General features: G+C 43.5%; 1 protein-coding gene across 2 annotated transcripts in view; it reads right to left on the bottom strand.

Annotated features, from left to right (window-relative positions):
- Positions 1-779: 779 nt before the first annotated feature.
- The window catches only part of LOC124000134 (glycerophosphodiester phosphodiesterase domain-containing protein 5-like), a 71,301-nt gene continuing 55,201 nt past the window's right edge, over positions 780-16,879 (bottom strand). Inside the window, exons 5-18 of one of the 2 annotated variants that reach the window (XM_046306300.1) lie at positions 16,669-16,762; positions 16,499-16,558; positions 16,297-16,395; positions 16,109-16,202; positions 15,759-15,904; positions 13,850-13,932; positions 13,324-13,474; positions 12,913-13,134; positions 12,647-12,792; positions 12,313-12,460; positions 2,592-2,674; positions 2,144-2,158; positions 1,656-1,768; positions 780-1,524 (exon numbers count right to left, since the gene is read on the bottom strand). In XM_046306300.1, coding sequence (XP_046162256.1) covers positions 1,448-1,524; positions 1,656-1,768; positions 2,144-2,158; positions 2,592-2,674; positions 12,313-12,460; positions 12,647-12,792; positions 12,913-13,134; positions 13,324-13,474; positions 13,850-13,932; positions 15,759-15,904; positions 16,109-16,202; positions 16,297-16,395; positions 16,499-16,558; positions 16,669-16,762 — 1,531 coding nt within the window. In that variant the 3' untranslated portion in view covers positions 780-1,447. The remainder of the gene's footprint in view (positions 1,525-1,655; positions 1,769-2,143; positions 2,159-2,591; positions 2,675-12,312; positions 12,461-12,646; positions 12,793-12,912; positions 13,135-13,323; positions 13,475-13,849; positions 13,933-15,758; positions 15,905-16,108; positions 16,203-16,296; positions 16,396-16,498; positions 16,559-16,668; positions 16,763-16,879) is intronic. The other variant, XM_046306301.1, reaches the window with a different exon arrangement.

The following is a 16,879-nucleotide window of genomic DNA, read 5'->3' on the forward strand; positions in this document are numbered from 1 at the left end:
AAAACGAGTCCTATATCGACATAACCTGAAAGGCCACTCAGCAAGGAAGAAGCCACTGCTCCAAAACCGCCATAAAAATGCCAGATTACGGTTTGTAACTGCGCATGGGGACAAAGATCATACTTTTTGGAGAAATGTCCTCTGGTCTGATGAAACAAAAATAGAACTGTTTGGCCATAATGACCAAGGGTGGCAGCATCACGTTGTGGGTGAGCTTTGCTGCAGGAGGGACTGGTGCACTCCACAAAATGCATGGCATCATAAGGAAGAAACATTATGTGGATATATTGACGCAACATCTCAAGACATCATTCAGGAAGTTAAAGCTTGGTAACAAATGGGTCTTCCAAATAGACAATGACCCCAAGCATACTTACAAAGTTGTGGCAAAATGGCTTAAAGTCAAGGTATTGGAGTGGCCATCACAAAGCCCTGACCTCAATCCTATAGAACATTTGTGGGCAAAACTGAAAAAGCGTGTGCGAGCAAGGAGGCCTACAAACCTGACTCAGTTACACCAGCTCTGTCAGGAGGAATGGTCCAAAATTCAACCAACTTATTGTGGTAAGCTTGTGGAAGGCTACCCAAAACTTTTGACCCACTGGGACTGTGATTAAATAAATAAAAGCTGAAATAAATAAATTTCTCTACTATTCTTAAAATAAAGTGGTGATCCTAACTGACCTAAAACAGGGAAGTTTTCTTAGGATTAAATGTCAGGAATTTTGAAAAACTGAGTTTAAATGTATTTGGCTAAGGTGTATGTAAACTTCCGACTTCAACTGTATTACCTGTTAGATACTGCTGCACTGTCTGTCGGATCTAGAAGCATAAGTATTTCGCTACACTCGCAGTAACATCTGCTAACCATATGTATGTGACAAGTAAAATTTGATTTGATTTAACAATGCAAGAACAGTTCACTCCCATAATGCAAAATGTCATTCACACATCGATAGGAGAGGACACACATGTTAGTGAATTCAGTCTTATATCATAGTATTCAGAACTCCAAACCATGAAAATCCTCTGAGGGAAAATAAAATAACAGAAAAACTCAACTCAATGTCCAGAGCAGGTCGCTTTTCCTCTGCTATATAAACAAATTATCGAAGAAAAACATCCCATGATCCATCAGAACAACTTCTAAAAAAGTCACTCCAGCAAGAAGGTCAACAGTCTTCAAAATATTGAACATTCAGAACTTTTTAAAGTTCAAACTTCTGACATGTTGGTAGAAACATCCATGTTTCCAGTAGCAGCCATTGTGATTCTGCCTGTTGAGGTTACCATGTTATGCCGTCATAAGTGTAGCTGTCACAACCAGCGCAGACAAGTACAGAGACAACTCATCCTTCCTGCACATTGGCATAGCCATTCTCATGGTATAGAGACAGTTCATCTGAATGGACCATTGTCCTGGCCATTCTCCAGGTAGAGACACAGCTCACTTGTACTGCCCAATGTCATAGCCATTCTCTGGATATAGATGTTCATCTGTACTGGTAACTCCATTACTTACCTCTAAAAAAGCAGAGAAAAGAAGAATTAAACTTTGACCCACACTCTTTTCCATTCTTGATTAGGTCAAGTGGGTTAGTTCGACCATGGTGCTGGCAACACACATTTTTTTCCCTTTTCCTGTGTTTTGGTACCTGAGAATATGAGCTTCTCCTTCATGATGTTGACATCCCGGCTGGGCCTGCGCGCCACAGCACTCAGCATGATCTGCTCTGGATTGTAGTTCTGCATGCCACTCATCCTCCACCTGGTGCAGCACAGAGACGCACAGCACCGTCAGACACACCGTTAGAATCAGTGGAGGCTGCTGAGGGGTGGGCAGCTCATAATAATGGCTGAAATGGAGTCAACGGAGTGGTATCAACCACATGGAAACCATGTTTTTGACGTGTTTGATACAGTTCCGTTGACTAGATTCCAGCCATTATTAAGAGATGTCCTTCAGCAGCCTCTACTTGTTAGAATTGATAAAACATTGATAATTGATGAATACATTAAGACAAATGAAACCTATAGTGTTCACTGAGTTCATGAACATTAGAGCCACACGAGAAACTCAAGGATAGAAGACAGATAAGACAGAAAAGGAAGCAACATGAGCCAGTGAAGTCACCTCAGTTACCTGATCACATGATAGCTGACAGACGCCAGAGTGCAGCAGAGAAACGTAGCATGCAGATCAGGCCGAACAAAGGACAAACAAGGCAAAGAGAGAGGAAGGAGGAAGGAACAAGTGAGAGATAGTGAGAAGGAGAGAAATGGAAAGACAGTGATGAGGAGAAGAATGAGAGTCAACAAAGAGAACGCGAGAGAGCAGAAAGGCAGGGCAGTGAAAGGGAAAGAGCAGAAGAGTCAGTTGAGAAGCAGAAGGCTATGTAGCACAAACCTCATCACAGAGATCAAAGTAGACTCAGACCTCTACAACTACACAACAGTTCAACTTTTACAGTGAAGCAGACATATAGTATTAATGCAGTGTAAAGTATGCTGCAAATATACAACTGCTCATAGCAAAATGAGAAGGAAATCAAGTTTGATAATAGAATCTCAATAAAACAATGGGTACCTACTTTTGAAAGATGAATATTCCTATAACTATGGCGATGGAGACTAGATCGGAGGTGATCCAGACCAAGCAGTATTTATCTGGGCTCTGGAACAACAAGACAGCCAATGAGAACCAACATCCTCCACCACTAGATGGAAGCAAAACCACACAAACATACAGTACGTCTCAGTGACTCTCATACATTTTTTTTTTGCAGAAGGAGCTCTATTTTGGTGGCGACTGGTAAATTCTAATGCCTGAATTCCATACTTTTTTGAGTTTACCTCCCAGATTAGAAAAAATTGTTGTAATATTATTTTATTTTTTATTTTACTAGGCAAGTCAGTTAAGAACAAATTCTTATTTTCAATGACGGCCTAGGAACAGTGGGTTAACTGCCTGTTCAGGGGCAGAACGACAGATTTTGTACGTTGTCAGCTCTGGGATTTGAACTTGCAACCTTTCGGTTACTAGTCCAATATCCAATATCTCTTGAGATTAGTTTTATTTACAGTTTTACTGCAAGATATTAATTGCCACAATGTTTGTCTGAAAATTATGTATTTTATTAAAACAGAAAAATTCATTAAATAGCTCACAATTATATTGAAAAATAAATTCAAGGTTTTGTTTTTCCAGGTTTCTGTTTTTATTTTTTATTAGAAAAACCACAAAATTGGATGCTCTAAATCCACAACAATGCTTAAACCATATTTTGAAGTCTGGGAAAAATCAAATGAATTTTAAACATGATGCATATAATCATGATATAATTCTTCCAGGTAAGCATAGGATCATTTCTAACTTGTTGCTTCTTTAGAACGTTGCAGGAAATTCAAAATCACTGATGCATTCTGTTCATGTCTTATGATAAACTTGGGCAAACTAATATGTTTTCAATACATTTAGTTGATTCACTACTAAGGTCAATACATATTTGAAAATTGTTCAATTCTGTTTTAATGCCTGTATTCCGTGAGGGCCTGAATGATCATATTTGGACTAGAATGAGGCTCTCCAATACCTATTGTTCCTGCAGTGGTGATTCACCATATTCATCAAATTATTCAATAAATAATCTGCAGACAATCGGCAAAAAGCCTAGGCCTACCAGTAGCCTATGCAAATTAGAGAGCCAAATGAACGGTTCTCTTTAACCAATACGATTCATTAGGCTGCACTCACTACCTATGTTTCCATTAACATGTCCAGTGATTTATTTTTTACATGTAGAAAGTTTGCATAGAAAATAGATACAACAATTGCCTGCTTGGCTGTGTTTCCATGTAACTATCATGTGTTGATAAAAACAGCTGGATGTAATGATGTCATACCAAAAACCAACAGTATTGAATAAAAATGAAGTGGTTGAAGTGTTTCCATTACCCAATTAGGCAAACTGCTCATTAATAAGGGACAGATCTAAATTTACTGGGGGGGAGGGGCTGGTCCAACACAGGGTGCATGAAAAAAATGCACTCCCCTCCCCAACGTAAAAAACATTTTCACATGACCCTCCCCTTGAATGAAGGCACCGGAGGAGATGGCTGCCGTTTTACGGGCTCCTAACCAATTGTGTGTGTTTTTGCATGTTCTTTGTAATTATTTTGTACATAATGTTTCTTCCACCTTCTCTTATCAACGAAAAGAGCATCTGGATATCAGGACAACGATTACTCACCTCGTACTGGACTAAGATTTTTTCTTTAACAAGTCGAACGCAAAGGATTTATTTCAGACACCCGACAAGGCCCAAACCCCCGTCATTGGCATGAATAAGAGACAGAGACATTGGGGACGTAGGTCATGGTTCTTTGTAAGGATCCGATCGCAAGTGAGTACTACCATCAGTCCTATTAGCCAATGTGCAACCATCATCATCAACAAAATGGATGAGCTCCGATCAAGACTATCCTACCAATGGGACATAAAAAGGTAATATCTTATGTTTCACTGAGTCGTGGCTGAATGACGTTATGAATAACTTACAGCTGGCTGGGTTTTCGGTCCATCAACAAGATAGAACAGCTGCCTCCGTTAAGACAAGGGGTGGTGGTCTGTGTCTATTTGTAAAAAACAGCTGGTGCACAAAATCTAATATTAAGGAAGTCTCAAGGTTTTGCTCACCTGAGGTAGAGTATCTCATGAAAAGCTGTAGACCACACTATTTACCAGGAGAGTTTTCATCTATAATTTTCATAGCTGTCTATTTACCAGCACAAGCTGATGCTGGCACTAAGAATGCACTCAACGAGCTGAATAAGGCCAAAAGCAAACAAGAAAATACTCATCCAGAGGTGGCACTCCTAGTGGCCAGGGACTTTAATTAAAGCAGGGAAACTTAAATCCGTTTTACCTAATTTCTACCAACATGTTACATGTGCAACCAGAGGAATAAAACTTGAGGCCACCTTTACTCCACACACAGAGATGCGTACAAAGCTCACTCTCACCCTCCATTTAACAAATCTGACCATAACTATATACTCCTGATTCCTGCTTACAAGCAAAACCTAAAGCAGGGAGTACCAGTGACTCGCACAATAAGGAAGTGGTCAGATGACACTGATTTTTATTTATTTATCTGTTATTTTACCAGGTAAGTTGACTGAGAACACATTCTCATCTACAGCAACAACCTGGGGAATAGTTACAGGGGAGAGGAGGGGGATGAATGAACCAATTGTAAACTGGGGATTATTAGGTGACTGTAAAGGTTTGAAGGCAAGATTGGGAATTTATCCAGGACAACAGGGTTAACACCCCTACTCTCACAACAAGTGCCATGGGATCTTTAATGACCTCAGAGAGTCAGGACACCTGTTTAACATCCCATCCGAAAGACAGCACCCTACACAGGTCAGTGCCCTGGGGTATTGGAATATTTTTTAGACTAGATGAAAGAGTGCCTCCTACTGGCCCTCCAACACCACTTCCAGCAGCACCTGGTCTCCTATCCAGGGACTGACCAGGACAAACCCTGCTTAGCTTCAGAAGCAAGCCAGCAGTGGTATGCGGGGTGGTATGCTGCTGGTTAAATGCTAAGCTACAAGTTTTGCAAGTACATACTGGAATATGTTATTGGATTCTTATTCTTCCGATGGCATTGAGGAGTACACCACATCAGTCACTGGATTCATCAATAAGTGCATCGATGACGTCATCCCCACAGTGACCATATGTACATACCCCAACCAGAATCCATGGATTACAGGCAACATCTGCACTGAGCTTAAGGGTAGAGCCACCTCTTTCAAGGAGCGGGACTAATTGGGACGCTTATAAGAAATCCCCCTATGCCCTCCGACGAACCATCAAACAGGCAAAGCGTGAATACAGGACTATGTTTGAATAGTACAACACCGGCTCCAACACTCGTCGGGTGTTGCAGGGCTTGCAAACTATTAGGGAAGTACAGTCGCAAGCTGCCCAGTGAAGCGAGTCTACCAGACAAGCTAAATAATTGCTATGCTTGCTTCGAGGCAAGCAACACTGAAGCATGCATGAGAGCATCAGCTGTTCCGGACGACTGTTTGATCACGCACCCAATAGCCGATGTGAGTAAGATCTTTAAAATGGTAAACTTTCACAAGGCCGCAGGGCCAAATGGATTACCAGGATGTGTACTCTGAGCATGCACTGACCTACTGGCAAGTGTCCTCACTCATATTTTCAACCAGTCCCTGACCAATTCTGTAATACCAACATGTTTCAAACAAACCACCATAGTCCCTGTGCCCAAGAACACCAACGTAACCTGCCTAAATTACTACTGAGCCATAGCACTCACGTCTGTAGCCATAAAGTGCCATGAAAGGCTGGTCATGGCACACATCAACACCATTATCCCAGAGACCCTAGACCCACTCCATTTTGCATACTGTCCCAACAGATCCACAGATGATTCAATCTGTATTGCACGCTAGACTGCCCATTCACACTTGGACAAAAGGAACACCTATGTGAGAATGCTATTCATTGACCACAGCTCAGCGTTCAACACCATAGTGCCCACAAAGCTCATCACTAAGCTAAGGACACTGGGACTAAACATCTCCTTCTGCAACTAGTTCCTGGACCTCCTGACGGGCCGCCCCCAGGTGGTATGGGAAGGTAACAACACATTTGCCATGCTGATCCTCAACATGGGGGCCCCTCAGGGGTGCGTGCTCAGTCCCCTGCTGTACTCCATGTTCAACCATGACTGGATGGTCAAGCAACTCCATCAACATCATTAAGTTTGCCAACAATGCAACAGTGGTAGGCCTGATCACCGAAAACGATGAGACAGGCTATAGGGAGGAGGTCAGAGACCTTGCAGTGTGGTGCCTTGATAACAACCTCTCCCTCAATGTGATCAAGACAAAGGACATGATTGTGGATTACAGGAAAAGGAGGACAGAAAACACACCCGTTCTCATCAACAGGGCTGTAGTGGTGCAGGTTGAGAGCTTCAAGTTCCTTAGTGTACACATCACCAATAAACTATCATGGTCCAAACACACCAAGACAGTTGTGAAGAGGGCACGACAATGCCTTTTCCCCTAAGGAGCCTGAAATGGGTCCTCAGAACCTCAAAATGTTATGCATTTAGACTGGTTGCATCACCGCCTGGTATGGCAGAGGGTAGGGCGTACGGCCCAGTACATCACTGGGGCCAAGCTTCCTACCATCCAGGACCTCTTCACCAGGCGGTGTCAGAGGAAGGGCCTAAAAATTGCCAAAGACTCCAGCCACCCTAGTCATAGACTGTTCAATATGCTACCGCATGGCAAGTGGTACCGGAGCGCCAAGTCTAGGTCCAAAATGCTTTTCTTTCTTAACAGCCATAAGACTCCTGAACAGCTAATCAAATGGCTACCCGGACTATTTGCATTGCCCCCCCCCACCCTCTTCCACACTGCTGCTACTCTCTGTTATTATCTATGCAAAGTCACTTTAATAACCTACAGTGCCTTGCGAAAGAATTCGGCCCCCTTGAACTTTGCGACCTTTTGCCACATTTCAGGCTTCAAACATAAAGATATAAAACTGTATATTTTTGTGAAGAATCAACAACAAGTGGGACACAATCATGAAGTGGAACGACATTTATTGGATATTTCAAACTCTTTTAACAAATAATAAACTGAAAAATTGGGCGTGCAAAATTATTCAGCCCCCTTAAGTTAATACTTTGTAGCGCCACCTTTTGCTGCGATTACAGCTGTAAGTCGCTTGGGGTATGTCTCTATCAGTTTTGCACATCGAGAGACTGAAATTTTTTCCCATTCCTCCTTGCAAAACAGCTCGAGCTCAGTGAGGTTGGATGGAGAGCATTTGTGAACAGCAGTTTTCAGTTCTTTCCACAGATTCTCGATTGGATTCAGGTCTGGACTTTGACTTGGCCATTCTAACACCTGGATATTTTTCTTTTTTAACCATTCCATTGTAGATTTTGCTTTATGTTTTGGATCATTGTCTTGTTGGAAGACAAATCTCCGTCCCAGTCTCAGGTCTTTTGCAGACTCCATCAGGTTTTCTTCCAGAATGGTCCTGTATTTAGCACCATCCATCTTCCCATCAATTTTAACCATCTTCCCTGTCCCTGCTGAAGAAAAGTAGGCCCAAACCATGATGCTGCCACCACCATGTTTGACAGTGGGGATGGTGTGTTCAGGGTGATGAGCTGTGTTGCTTTTACGCCAAACATAACGTTTTGCATTGTTGCCAAAAAGTTCAATTTTGGTTTCATCTGACCAGAGCACCTTCTTCCACATGTTTGGTGTGTCTCCCAGGTGGCTTGTGGCAAACTTTAAACAACACTTTTTATGGATATCTTTAAGAAATGGCTTTCTTCTTGCCACTCTTCCATAAAGGCCAGATTTGTGCAATATACGACTGATTGTTGTCCTATGGACAGAGTCTCCCACCTCAGCTGTAGATCTCTGCAGTTCATCCAGAGTGATCATGGGCCTCTTGGCTGCATCTCTGATCAGTCTTCTCCTTGTATGAGCTGAAAGTCTAGAGGGACGGCCAGGTCCTGGTAGATTTGCAGTGGTCTGATACTCCTTCCATTTCAATATTATCGCTTGCACAGTGCCCCTTGGGATGTTTAAAGCTTGGGAAATCTTTTTGTATCCAAATCCGGCTTTACACTTCTTCACAACAGTATCTCGGATCTGCCTGGTGTGTTCCTTGTTCTTCATGATGCTCTCTGCGCTTTTAACGGACCTCTGAGTCTATCACAGTGCAGGTGCATTTATACGGAGACTTGATTACACACAGGTGGATTGTATTTATCATCATTAGTCATTTAGGTCAACATTGGATCATTCATAGATCCTCACTGAACTTCTGGAGAGAGTTTGCTGCACTGAAAGTAAAGGGGCTGAATAATTTTGCACGCCCAATTTTTCAGTTTTTGATTTGTTAAAAAAGTTTTAAATATCCAATAAATGTCGTTCCACTTCATGATTGTGTCCCACTTGTTGTTGATTCTTCACAAAAAAATACAGTTTTATATCTTTATGTTTGAAGCCTGAAATGTGGCAAAAGGTCACAAAGTTCAAGGGGGCCGAATACTTTCGCAAGGCACTGTACATGTACATATTACCTCAATTACCTCCACACATGTGCCCTGGCACATTGACTCTGTAACGGTACCCCTTATATATAGCTCTGCTATTGTTATTTACTGCTGCTCTTTAATTATTTGTTATTCTTATCTCTTAGTTTTTTTGTGGTATTTTCTTAAAACTTCATTGTTGGTTAAGGGCTTGTAAGTATGCATTTCACTGTAATGTCTACACCTGTTGTATTTGGCACATGTGACAAATCAAACTTGATTTGATTCTACATGGTTGGCACACCTGTATTTGGGGCGTTTCGCAAATTCTTCTGTGCAGATCCGCTCAAGCTCTGTCAGTTTGGATGGAGAGCGTTGTTGCACAGCTATTTTCAGGTCTCTCCAGAGACAAATAAATGGGTTCAAATCCAGGCTCTGGCTGGGCCACTCAAGGACATTCAGAGACTTGTCCCAAAGCCACTCCTGCATTGTCTTGGCTGTGTGCTTTGGGTCGTTGTCCTGTTGGAGCGCTGAGTTCCTGAGCGCCTTGGAGCAGGTTTTCATCAAGGATCTCTTTGTACTTTGCTCTGTTCATCTTTTCCTCGATCCTGACTAGTCTCCTAGTCCCCACAGCTTGATTCTGCCACCACCATGCTTCACCGTAGGGATGATGCCAGGTTTCCTCCAGACGTGATGCTTGGCATTCAGGCCAGAGAACCTTGTTTATCTTGGCCTGATAGTCGGTTAGGTGCCTCTTGGTAAACTCCAAGTGGGATATCATGTGCCTTTTACTGAGGAGTGGCCCCTTTACCAAAGGCCTGATTGGTGGAGTGCTGCAGAGATGGTTGTCCTTCTGGAAGGTTCTCCCATCTCCACAGAGGAACTCTGGAGCTCTGTCAGAGTGACCATCGGGTTCTTGGTCACCTCCCTGACCAAGGCTGTTCTCTCCCGATTGCTCAGTTTGGTCAGGCAGTTAGCTCTACGAAGTTTATTGATGGTTCCAAACTTCTTCCATTTAAGAATGATGGAGGCCAAGGTGTTCTTGGGGATTTTTTTTGGTACACTTCTCCAGATCTGTGCCTTGACACAATCCTGTCTCGGAGCTCTACGGACAATTCCTTCGACCTCATGGCTTGATTTTTGCTCTGACATGCACTGTCAACCGTGGGACCTTATATAGACAGGTGTGTGCCTTTACAAATCATGTCCAAACAATTGAATTTACCACAGGTGGACTCCAATCAAGTTGCAGAAACATCTTGAGGATGATCAATGGAAACATGTTGCACCTGAGCACAATTTTGAGTCTCAAAGCAAAGGGTTTGAAAAGTTATGTAAATAAGGTTTTTTAATTTTTAATACATTTGCAAAAATGTCTAAAAACCTGTTTTCTCTTTGTAATTATGGGGTAGTGTGTCGATTGAGGAGGGGGAAAAAAAGATTTAACCAATTTTAGAATATAACTAATGTAACAACATTTTCTACATTGCAAAAATAATAGCGAAGACATCAAAACTATGAAATAACACATACGAAATCAGGTTATAGCCAAAAGAATCAAGGCGAAGGGTGGCTAATTTGAAGAATCTCAAATATCAAATATATTTAGATTTGTTTAGCACTTTTTTGGTTACTACATGATTCCATATATGTTATTTCATAGTTTTGATGTCTTCACTATTATTTTGCAATGTAGAAAATGCAATGTAGAAAAGGTTTCAAGACTAGTCATTCAACTGAGACTGCTCTCCTCTGTATCACGGAGGCGCTCCGCACTGCTAAAGCTAACTCTCTCTCCTCTGCTCTCATCCTTCTAGATCTATCGGCTGCCTTCGATACTGTGAACCATCAGATCCTCCTCTCCACCCTCTCCGAGTTGGGCATCTCCGGCGCGGCCCACGCTTGGATTGCGTCCTACCTGACAGGTCGCTCCTACCAGGTGGCGTGGCGAGAATCTGTCTCCTCACCACGCGCTCTCACCACTGGTGTCCCCCAGGGCTCTGTTCTTGGCCCTCTTCTATTCTCGCTATACACCAAGTCACTTGGCTCTGTCATAACCTCACATGGTCTCTCTTATCATTGCTATGCAGACGACACACAATTAATCTTCTCCTTTCCCCCTTCTGATGACCAGGTGGCGAATCGCATCTCTGCATGTCTGGCAGACATATCAGTGTGGATGACGGATCACCACCTCAAGCTGAACCTCGGCAAGACGGAGCTGCTCTTCCTCCCGGGGAAGGACTGCCCGTTCCATGATCTCGCCATCACGGTCGACAACTCCATTGTGTCCTCCTCCCAGAGCGCCAAGAACCTTGGCGTGATCCTGGACAACACCCTGTCGTTCTCAACTAACATCAAGGCGGTGGCCCGTTCCTGTAGGTTCATGCTCTACAACATCCGCAGAGTACGACCCTGCCTCACACAGGAAGCGGCGCAGGTCCTAATCCAGGCACTTGTCATCTCCCGTCTGGATTACTGCAACTCGCTGTTGGCTGGGCTCCCTGCCTGTGCCATTAAACCCCTTCAACTCATCCAGAACGCCGCAGCCCGTCTGGTGTTCAACCTTCCCAAGTTCTCTCACGTCACCCCGCTCCTCCGTTCTCTCCACTGGCTTCCAGTTGAAGCTCGCATCCGCTACAAGACCATGGTGCTTGCCTACGGAGCTGTGAGGGGAACGGCACCTCAGTACCTGCAGGCTCTGATCAGGCCCTACACCCAAACAAGGGCACTGCGTTCATCTACCTCTGGCCTGCTCGCCTCCCTACCACTGAGGAAGTACAGCTCCCGCTCAGCCCAGTCAAAACTGTTCGCTGCCCTGGCCCCCCCAATGGTGGAACAAACTCCCTCACGACGCCAGGACAGCGGAGTCAATCACCACCTTCCGGAGACACCTGAAACCCCACCTCTTTAAGGAATACCTAGGATAGGTTAAGTAATCCCTCTCACCCCACCCCCCCCCTAAGTTTTAGATGCACTATTGTTAAGTGACTGTCCCACTGGATGTCATAAGGTGAATGCACCAATTTGTAAGTCGCTCTGGATAAGAGCGTCTGCTAAATGACTTAAATGTAAATGTAAATGTAAATGTAAAATGTTAATACATTACAGCTATATTCTAAAATTGATCAAATATTTTTTCCCCCTTCATCAATGTAGAAAACAGTAAAAATAAAGAAAAGGCAGAGCTGCTTACCATAAGCCAGATGGGGTAAGGCACCTTGCGGAGGACCTGAGGGGTGTCAGAGGAGACAGAAGACACCCCGCTGCACCACAGCACTGAGTAAAGCCACGGCTCATTCACCGGGTACACCGTCACACTCATGTTGTTTGCCAAGAAGTCCCTACAAAGACAAATAGTTATTGGAAATGCTGGCCTGTGAGTAATACAGGGTGAGGTTAGGGATTTAGATAACATTTGTGGACCTACCAGATAAGATTCTTGGGGCATGTCCGGTTAAGATTGTGGAAGATCACAGCATGTGAAGGGTTAGGGTTAGTGTTTGAGAGTAACAGTAGGTATGTCTTACTGAATGTCCTTGTTGCTGGCCTGTGAGTAGCGCAGGGTGAGGCTGCTGATGCCTCTGTGTCTGAGCTCCTCCACAGACAGCTTCTCCAAGGAGGTCTGCTGCAGCCCCCTGACACGGCCCCTGTCTGTGTCCGGGGTCCACGTCACCTAAAGAGCAATAGGGCACAAGACACAGGGTAAGAGACTGGACCTGCTTTTTGATTCACACTTTTCTACCAATATTACTAATAAGGATTCAGTGAGACCCATAAACAGAGTCCTTCTCACTCTCTTCTGTGATATCCCAGACCTCTGGACGGCCCACAGGGTGTCCATGATCCAGGTCTTGTAGTGTGGGTGTTCTGGGGGAGGTCTGCGGAGATACAACAGGGCTGACCGGTTGGCCCTGGCAGCCAGACGCAACATCTCTACCAGGCTACACACTGTCAGGTTCCGTATCCGGTTCCGGTCCCTCCCTGTCAGAGACCCAACAGTCCAGAAGGGGTCGTTCTGGAGAGACAGAGAGGGTATTTATTTTATGAGGTGATGCAAAAAAAGATACATTCTAAAATTGTCTCGGTGTAGGGAGAGTTAGACTAGAGAAGGGAGAGACAAAGAAAAAAAGCAATACAAGGAGAAAGAGAGTGTCATAGATACTGATACTGAGAGAGAGAGAGAGAGAGAGAGAGAGAGAGAGACCTCCAAAAACCACTGCCCCGCATTGAGAGAGCGAATCTCTGTCCAGTTGAAGAGAGAGGCGTCCTTGTGCTGCCTGTCTGGAAAGACCTTGGCGATGTCAGTGGTCCGTTTCAAGGTGCGGTCTCGCATCAGGAAGGGCACCCCGTCCAGACTGGAGGGGAGAGGTGGGACCGCAGACTTACATCACTGAACCAGCAACATATGTCATTCACAATTATGTCACTGCTTTCATAAATAAAGATTATGTTTATGTGGCAATGTAAGGGAAAAAAAGAGCCTGTAATAAAAGGCCTATAATGCATTGAAAATGAATGGATGTGAGATTAAAATGGTCTTAAAACATGTTAACTATATCAAAGGCAGCGACAGAATGGGGCTCTTTAGATTTGCTCTATAACCATTTAAACCCTGAGATTGTTGCTATTGATTAGTTCCCAGTCTACTGTAAAGAACTCATTGCTCCAAACATTGAGGTGGTAGGGTGGGGTGGGGTAAGGTTATTGGCTGGTCGAGTATGGTTGGTTACCTGACGGTGACGTCGGCCTCCAAGGAGCTAACCCCCTGCTGCAGAGCCTTGTTGAAGGACATCAGGGTGTTCTCTGGAGCCAGCTACAGCACAGGACACAGACAGAGGGACAGCCTTAGAGAGGTATAATGGGTTATTATGGGTTGTTAGAATCTGATGGTGGTCATTTGATCTAGTGGTGGGTGGCATTATTATTTCACTATTTTAATAAATAGGTAAAAGGTCAGCAAAAGAGGTAATTGTATGTGCGGGAGTTCTCTTTTATAATAAGCTTTTTAAACGTTGTACAAATGGTGTGGTTGGTGAGACCTGTAAAAAAGCCATTGATCTTTCTAGCAAGTGGATGTCAGAGAGGCACGTTTACTTAAACAGAGAGGCATTTACAGTAGTACACCTCTGACATCATTTCAATGAAATGAATCCTCGCTCTCTGTGAAAAAGACAGGTATCTACACCACAACTCAAACCTACTACAGCCGTACAATGTTAGACATACTAATCCACTTCTGAATATATTGATCCTTTGATTTCTCCTGAGGGAAGAGGTCCTTGTCTGAGTTTGTAGAATAAAGCTCATAGAAAGACAGAATAATGAATCTGTCTTGTCCTTTGGGAAGCAGCTTTCAGGCACTGGTATCCTGTCTCCTTCCACAGACAGCTACCATATTACCCACAGCAGGAGTCAATAGAGGCAAGCCCTGACGGGCTGAAAGTGTGTGTTTGTGTTTTCGTGTTTGTGGAGTGTGTGTTTGTGATTTGAAGGCAGGTAGACAGGCAGAGTGTGTGTCTGGGCTACAGTGTGAGTGTGTATTTGTTTAAAGCAAGTGGTCTGGAACAATGATTACTTACCCAGCTGCTTCGGGACAGGACAGTTTGTGTTCCCTACCAACAGTAGAAAACAAACCAAATATCTACAATCCTAACAAATGTGCTCTCGATCAATGAACCTACTGCTACTCCGTTGGGGGAGGGGGGCGACATATGGAATTGTTTTAAGAAGGTCATACAATGGATCCTTTAGCTATTTGATCTACAATTTTAGGACCACTTTAGGTCTAAAAAATATATATATAGAATTTGGCCTTTAATAATTTAATAAAACAAATTGAATAACACATTCTTAAATCACAAAAAAGACAGTCCAAAAATAAATGACAAAAAATAAGGTATTGAAGTGTCTGTCCTATATCTATATGTCAGGAAATATTTGTGTATTTTATTTTACACATGTTTAGCCCCTTTTCACAAAACTACGTCCATACTTCTTTTAATTTGTATGGGTTACCTTTAGACGAGTCCCGTGACACATTTGAGGGGTCAAAATAGAGAACATTGTGTTTGTGAGAGTGGTTTGTATTAGTTTGTAGGCCAAACCGTTTGCATGCTAAGACCAGTTTTCGGGATGTCTCCTTGTCTGACAAACAGCGTTGTAGCTCTGCCACTTTCCACCGCAGATGTGGAAGGGTGACATAGGTGGTTTCGATGGATTGAAACACAGCCCATGCAAAAATATATCTTTAGCTTAAACTAAAAAAGGTTTATTATCGGTTTGTCAATAGATTCTAGGTTATACACTGACTGGACAAATGCTGTTTGTCTGGCCCTATATAGCCTGCACTCATTACCAGGTCAAGGCAGCACAGTCAGTGCATGTCACAAAGCAGATCTGTTTGAACCTGATTGTGAACTCCACCTATCCAATGAACTGTTTCATTGTCCAGCAAGTAAATAGTGTTCGCTAATGGGGCTCTTTATTGGGGCTCCAAGACATTCAGTACATTCATTACCCTGAAGCAGAACAGCTCTCAAATTGAATGTGATTGTGAACTCCAGCCGCCATTATCGCTTATACCTATTTAATAATTAATGATCTACATGAAGAGGCTAGAGAGTAGAGCCATTGCCTTACCATTGGCGCTCCCCGTCGACCAATGACATCAGGTCGAGATTTGAGGCTGTTCTTGTCCATGATGCAGGGTGAGGAGATGGCAAGGGGAGCCATGTAGAGGGCCAGCAGGACACTCAGGTAAACCAGCAGCAATATCATGTGGAACTCTGGGAAGGAGGAAGACCACAGAGTGAGGACATTAGGTCTCACAAATTTATGAATGCTGCTGCAGTTATTGTTCGTTATCAAACATCTTAATGGTTATAATGGTTTACAATAATATTAATTGTGATGTAATGTAATATGTACAATATTGGTATTATTGGTCAGAGTTACAGTGAAAGCCAATCCTAAGCCAACACAACACTTACTGGTTCTCTCTGCACGGACCACTTGTTCAGCAACTAGCCAGCCCAGCACTGTGACGGCAGCCAGAGCTCCTATGTGCAGGAAAGGCCCTGTGGACTGAATTACAACACAGGAAGACAGGAGTTTTATAACCTTGTTTACACACAAACATCTAAAAAAGACCCATAGAGAAATGGAGACAAATAGAGACCTGTAGAGATATGAGGATGATGTCCCATTCGTCCCCCCAGACGTCATCGATGGAGACCACGCCACTGACAGTGGTGATCAAGGCAGCCAACACACCAACCTGAGTTAAAAAACATAATAACAGTTTGATTTGTCCTACACATTCCTATGCAAGGCTAATAGTAATACGGTATTTATTTCCGTAGGTTCATTTGGAAGCCTACCTTGTGGATCCAGTAGAGGTTCAGCTGCTGTCCCAGTGAAATATGACAAAGTGCTAAAATCTGGAAACGAACAGAGCCACAATCAGGTTAGATCATACTGAAAGCTGCTGCAGCAACATGTGCTTTACTGTGTGTATAAGCATATAACCAAACATGGATAACTCACTCACCATTAAAAATGTAATGTAACTAAAGCCAACTGCGGTGGTTGCCAGAATGGGGACAGTCCCGTCCTTCCATTCCCCAGAACGGTTGTATAGTAACCTGAGGATGAGACAACGGGTGGGGAAGGTGAACCAGTGCCTTGACAAGAAGAGGATGAAACAGACAAGCCCTTCTAGGAGATATTGAAATATGCACACATTTAATTACTAATTTAAA

This window comes from Oncorhynchus gorbuscha, linkage group LG16, assembly GCF_021184085.1.
Source record: "Oncorhynchus gorbuscha isolate QuinsamMale2020 ecotype Even-year linkage group LG16, OgorEven_v1.0, whole genome shotgun sequence".
In the NCBI taxonomy this organism is placed as follows: Eukaryota; Metazoa; Chordata; class Actinopteri; order Salmoniformes; family Salmonidae; genus Oncorhynchus; species Oncorhynchus gorbuscha.